This window comes from Microtus ochrogaster, chromosome 6 (genome assembly GCF_000317375.1).
Source record: "Microtus ochrogaster isolate Prairie Vole_2 chromosome 6, MicOch1.0, whole genome shotgun sequence".
Classification (NCBI taxonomy): domain Eukaryota; kingdom Metazoa; phylum Chordata; class Mammalia; order Rodentia; family Cricetidae; genus Microtus; species Microtus ochrogaster.
Window position 1 is genome coordinate 68,127,716 of NC_022013.1, and position 6,719 is coordinate 68,134,434.

General features: G+C 42.8%; 1 protein-coding gene across 2 annotated transcripts in view; it reads right to left on the reverse strand.

Moving 5' to 3' along the window:
* Ddr2 (discoidin domain receptor tyrosine kinase 2) overlaps positions 1-6,719 on the reverse strand; it is a 133,180-nt gene that overhangs the window by 13,592 nt on the left and 112,869 nt on the right. For both annotated transcript variants that reach the window (XM_013346943.2, XM_005348773.3), the window contains exons 12-14: positions 3,806-4,016; positions 2,032-2,255; positions 671-798 (exon numbers count right to left, since the gene is read on the reverse strand). In XM_013346943.2, coding sequence (XP_013202397.1) covers positions 671-798; positions 2,032-2,255; positions 3,806-4,016 — 563 coding nt within the window. The remainder of the gene's footprint in view (positions 1-670; positions 799-2,031; positions 2,256-3,805; positions 4,017-6,719) is intronic.

Consider the following 6,719-nt stretch of genomic DNA (forward strand, 5'->3'; position numbering starts at 1 on the left):
GTTTGCTAGCTGCGTGCCCCTCCGGGTGAGGATTCACTCACTATTACCATACAGAAAGGCTATCAGGGGACAAGGCAGGGTGATGGAAACAGCAATGTATGTCGTAAAGAATCCAAGAGACTATCAGCCAGTTAGGAAGCCTGCTAAAGGGTGGGGGTCCTTTGGCTCTGAGGTCCATGGATGCATTTACAAGTAGAAGTAGCTTCTCATTGTGAGAAGCTGCTGAACATAGAAGAAAAGGAGCATAAAAGAGGAAAAAACAGGATGAGAAGGAAAACAGAGGTGTGGCAAAAACAGGAGGGCAGAGATGTAGGCAGAAAGATGTCTGTCATTGCGAAGTCAGCTAGAGGAGAGTGCCATTCTAGAGTATGTCTGGGTATCATGAGCGAAGAACAACATGTGAGCTGTTGTGCACACTGGGGCAAGGGAAGGAAAGATATAGTGACTATAATATAAATATATACATTTGTGTTTGAAAGAGATGGAAAAAATGGGCATGTTCAACCACATTGGAAGCATAAAATGTTAAGAGTGGGCTTGGAGGGACAGCTCGCTGACCTTCCCATCTCAGAAGAAGAAAGAAAAGAAAGGCTCAAGAATTTTCCAGGAATAATCCTAGTCCTCACACTATGAAATAGGTAAAGGAAAATTAAAAATTCAGATCACAGACCTGGCATTCTTGTTTGCATCTGCTCGGAGCATCTTCACGGCCACCAGGACAGGCTGGTTGGCACTGACATCTTGAGCGAAATCTTTGTCTTTGAATTTTTCCATTCCCTCCACTTCACAGAGATGAACCTAGACAAAAGTCATCTAGTGTCAGCATCATCATTGCTCCTGAAGATGGCTCAGTACTCTTGCTGGGCATATCCTAGAGATAAACTAATGCTTACAACTCAGGCAAAATAATGGAAGACCAATAAGAGGCTATGGGTGACATATCTTTGATTTAAGTAATTGACAACATTAATAAACAATACTGAAGTACCCAACTAATATAATATGTTGATGCCTTCTAAGAGCAATATACATTAAATGAAATATTGATAAAGGATGGGATGAATCTACAACATAGTATTTTATCACAGCATAACTGGTCTAGAAAATATCATTTGGCATAACTGTTAAACTTTGATTTGAGAAAGTTAATCTGTGGTCTTAAAAAATAAGGCAGTTATTATAAGAGAATCCCTTGGGGTGAGGAGAATGTCATAAATTATGCCTATGTGTTAGTAATAATATAGTGGGCATAGGATTTCAACCCAGGGGACAGAATGAGTCCATATGACACCACAGACAGATGTCATAGGCTCCTCTGGCCACTCCAACACCAAACCTACACAGAGGGAGAATATTTGATCCTTATTGGAAGTCAACAACATATTCACTTAAAACTAAGTATTATATTTGGGATTTAGATGACAGGATTAAAGGGAACCCATGACAGCTGAAAACATTGCTCTGAGTTCCCTGAAGGTTTCTGGGACTGACACCAGAGTGAAAAGTTTACTATTCCTCGCCTCATTCTGAGGGCAACTCAGAAGAGGGCTCCTCCTTATCTTGTGGTGATTCGTTCCCTAGTGGTTAATTCTGAAACCAAAGGCAGAGCGGGCTTGGCTTGGGTTTGGTTTGGTTTTGTCTTTTACTATTTTGACATATAACTCTCATTAGAAGAAAAATAATGACAGCATGAAGCAGGGTGTTCCTAGGTAACCATAAACGATGACGATGTCCACGAGCCCCACCCTTGGCAACCTACTGGAAACAGTTTTTGAAAGCATTGAGTATGTTTTAGGGTATCTGAACTCTGGTGACTTATTTGCCTTAAAATCTTCTATATATCAATCAAACATCCCAGGAAATCCACAGCTCTTACACAAAGATGAGGTCAACATTAACTGTCCATCCTGACAGCAATTCAGGCAAGTAGAGGAGACCTTCAGTTCTAGGTAGAGCCTTGTGCTACTGATTTTTTTTATCCTTCTGATCATATTATCAAGGGCTGGTGTCTCCTTCTGAAGGTCAACTCACCTCCCCAAACTGGCCTTCTCCCAGTTTCTCCTTGAAGGCCAATAGTTTCCTGGGGAACTCTTCCACAGCCACGTCCTTCCCCGACAGCAGGTCCATGGTGACAGCAGGCACTGAGTAGGTGTTGCCACCTGTCACCCCCTGAAGATTCACTATGTCGGCTTCTGCATAGTGAGGTACCCCTTCAGGTCCGTTGGGCTGGGCTGGCTTCACAACACCACTGCAGGCTGAGAAGACATGGGCACTGAGTCTGGCTCTAGGGGGGGCAGCTAAGGGGAGATCTTTAAGAAGGGTTATCTGAGAGGTTAGCCAGAATCCGGCCCCACGGCAGCCTAACCCACTTCACACATACTTATCTGGGGATGGTTGTGCTTCCTCTAGCCCCCTTCTTTTTAGACTTCAAAATGCAGGCTACCATTTTGTTGCTCAGTCTCTTCACAAAGCACCATCATGAACAAGGCCCCTGACTAATCCTATGGAATTGTGTGGCTAAGTCTTAGGAAGGTTTATTCTGTATCAGGATAGCAATCTTAAAGCCTGGAGGTTTAATAGCAAACTTTCTTAATTTCAAAATGCGGACATTAATTTAATAACACAGTTTAGGGGAGAAAACAACTGCAGATTGAATTTTATATGATTTTGTTTAAGATATACCATAACTTTAGAATGTTAAAATCTGATTGATATCAGAGATGTTTTGGCCTTCAGGAAATAGGTTAACTACTCCAGTTCTATTAAGGAAATAAGTTCATACATAGTCTTTATTCTTGCTGTTTCTAGGAAATTAGATGAATTCAGTGTTTTCTTTCTATGATGTTTTACCCCATCAGTGATAAATTGGATGTTAATTTCCTTTCTTCTTTCCGCAAGTTTATCCCTCGATGAGCCTCTACTCTTTATTTCGTCCTGTCAGCTGGCTAGGCCTTCCTCCCCTGCACGGAAGTCCTCTGTTGCTAAGCTGGTCACCGTACGCCGATGACCTTGAAAAGCTACGAGGATGCCAGAAATGATCAAGCATCCCTCCTGACGTCACTCTATGGCACTTTTTTTTTTTTCGAGACAGGGTTTCTCTGTGGCTTTGGAGCCTGTCCTGGAACTAGCTCTGTAGACCAGGCTGGTCTCGAACTCACAGAGATCCGCCTGTCTCTGCCTCCCGAGTGCTGGGATTAAAGGCGTGTGCCACCACCGCCCGGCTCTATGGCACTTTTTAAAGGGGACTGAGATTCAATACGACTGGTACTATGTACCTTAATCAGCACTTTTATTGAGAAAAGATAAAAAGAAATATATAAAATCTTACACCAGTGTAATAAATATTTACCAAAAAGAAGTCAAAATTACTCAGTTATTAAAATAGTCACCCACAGCTATAGAATATCTTTAGCTTCATTTATCTTTTTTCCTCCAATATAATTTCCAGTCCAGAATTTACCCCGGTGGAGTCTGGTGTCAAGTGAGTGCCCAGCTGGGCCTTCTTTCCCATTACACACAGAATACGAAAGTGACCTGGGTGAGACAGCCCAGCTGCTTCTGGGAACATCTTAGTGATACTTTGCCAATTTTTGTGGGTCCCTCTGTAATCTGACATTAAATATAAAAGGAAGGGTTTCAGAAAAGGCTAGAAGCAGCAGCTACCAAATCTAGAGACAGGCTGTAGGTTTCTCCAGAAGCTGGCACAGAATTAATGGATTTGGTTAACCTGCAGAACGAGTGTTATACCTACATCACATGAATCAAAGTTTCTCCCTCCGCCTCCTGCCCATAATTCCATCCTCACCCGGTTCCTCCTCCCCGGGAGCAAATTCTGGGAGCTTTCGGATGAGTCTGGACGGCTCCTGGTAGTCAGGGCGCAGGGGAAAGATTCGATCATAAGTAGAGTTGGACTCCTGCTCACTTGGGGACGAGGAGCGGTTGTTATTGAACATGCTGGACTCGCTGGGCAGGGAAAGGCTGACTGTCATCTCATCATCCAGCATCCTCCGTGAGGCCTGAAGGACGTGGAGGGGAAGAATGTGACTCTCTCTCCCTCTCTCTTAGCCCTCCTCTCAGCTCATCTGTCCAAACCCCCAGGAAGGCAGCTGACAAGGAGATCGTCTGGTTTCATAAATGTCTGTGTTACAGAAACTTAGCAAAGCCCATATTTCCTCGAGGCAGAATTCCACCTCTAACTCTCGTGCTGACACCGCTATCAGATCTGCATCATTCACACAACTCTGTAACAGCAGATCAGCAGCCAAATACTGTCTCCGTTTTTAGAGGTGTGTGAGATCTGTTGAAGAATGTCTTTTGTCAACTTATCTTTTAACCCTTTGATCTGGGTCAACATAAACCGGAATGTCCATTAACTCAGGAGTTCTAAAATATGCTAGACTAATGATCTATCTGATCACCCTAATGTTATATGCTAGAATAATAAGCTAACCTTTACTAGCCCCAAGCAGAATGGTCAGCTACCTCTACTAAAAGCAGACAAGGCACCAAAGGAGCAGCTGTTGTAGTGTACTGTCTAATGTAACCACCTGCTCCAGTAACAGAAGACTGTCAGCATCTAATGGGTGTCGTATCTGAATCTGCAAAATGATCCATTTTAATAAACACACTTTGAGTACTCCATAGAGTACATTAGATGTCTGTCTGTCTACTAGACTGGACAGTACCTTGTTGCAGGAACACACTCAGAGCAAACACGGAACCCAGAACCTAGTAGGTCCTCCATAAATGTGTGGTGACTTTCTCCAAGAAGTATTGCTTGGGAACACCATCAAAAGTATCGACAAGAAATTTTATGGACTATAAATGTGTTTAGTAGTGCTGTCGGAGCATACACGTACATAAAGTTTTTACACGCACATACACACACACACGATGCTATCCTAGCAGGAAATCCAGAATGTCATTCCAGGGCACTGTGAGTCATTGTACAGGGCTATATAAAGAATGAAAGAGTAGTTGTAGAAAAAGTTCCTTAAAGGACTTAAAGATCCAAAGGCAAAGGAAGCTGCCCTCACGCTGTTGGGGGAGTTTACAGACTAGCATTCGTCTCCCAGATGATGAAGACAGTCCTGCAGCTTTCAGAAGAAAGACCCAGAGAAATGTGGTAAATTGTAGGCCAAATGAAGATAGAAAAAAATCTAGAGCAGAGAATGCAGATTCTCTTCCCTCCTTCAAGTAAAATGTAGCCCAACTAAGCTGTTCAGTAAACACAAACGCTAGTCCCACCCCTAACTGAGGGGCTATTGTCAGCTGATGGCTTCCCAGGGAGGGAGAGTCAGTCTTCCTGAAGGTTGTGACTTCTGCTAGGTTGGCCACTCTCCAGTGGATGGCCCCACGCCCATGACTACATGCCTAGCACGAAATGGACATAGTAGGTTATAAAGAAGGAGGGGGAGAATAAGAAGTTGGAAGGGGTGGGGATAAATATGATCAAAACACATTGCATAAGATTCTCAAAGAATTGATAAAAATATGTTTTTAAAAGAACACATGTTAGCTTCAAGCAGCCTAATGGAAGTAGCCAGCCGGATTCTCCCACCACCAATAGCCCTCTGCTACCTTTGAGCTGGAGTTACCCATTTCAGCATTCTGAAAGATGGAACTGCTTAGTATCCTCCCATAGGCACCCTGAAACATTTGTACGCCATTGAGTGGGGTCTGCCGTTCAACTCTGTAGATGCTGCTAAGGAACTGAAGGCTTTGTTTTGCTTTGTTTGTTTTTGTGTTTTGTTTTGTTTTGTTTTTGTCTGATGGTGAGATGCAAAGAGACTTTCTCTCCTATGAAATATTACTGTCCCACAACCTTAAACTAAGCCTCAACTAACTTTGGGGCCTGGATGTGGAGCAGGTCAGAAAGGACCACAGGTGACTAGCTAGGTTGCTCTTCTCACATCTTAAGTGAGCCCTTTCTTTCCTGTCCTACATAGAGAGCATTCCAGAGATTCAAGACCATTCACATGTGTCCTGCCCCTCTTCTGGCACAAGCCTTGGTCTCTGAAGTAAATGACTTCCTTCTAGCTTCCACGGAGACTCGCAGCCTAGAGCTCCTATGACCCATATCCATTGATAGGAGCTCATTGACCAGAAAAGCCAAAGCCAGAAACATTTCTTTTTTTTTTTCAGAAACATTTCTATAGATCCACAGGTAGACCATCACCTATCAACAGTGTCCACTGAGGGTTTTTTCCTGATAAAGAAGTCAAGAAAAATTATAGATCCTCATCTTTGGTGAAGCGTATTAATTTTGAACAATTGAAAAAAACAAAACAAATCCAAGGATAGAGTACAGATCATCCCTTGAGTATGCATAACTCATCACAACAAGCTCAATCTAGTTCATCTGAGCATCACCCAGAGTGGCATATGAAGTACCATGCATGAGCTGGATGGGGCAGTGCAAGTCTATTATGACACCTGGTGGGGGGTCAAGAGGATCATAACATGGTCAAGACCAACCCGGTCAACAATACCAGGCTAACCAGGGCTACACAGGGAGACTGTTTCAAAAACAAAACAAAAAACAAACATCAGAAAATAAACCTTTGTATATCAAAATATTAGATGTAGATACTTGTGACAAAAGTTATCCATGTCATTTGAGCAAGTAATTTGAGGAATTCTGGAACGTATAAGCATAACCATCAAGTTTATAAAGATATAGGATTAATATGGGACACTATGAAAGCAGTGCTAAGAGG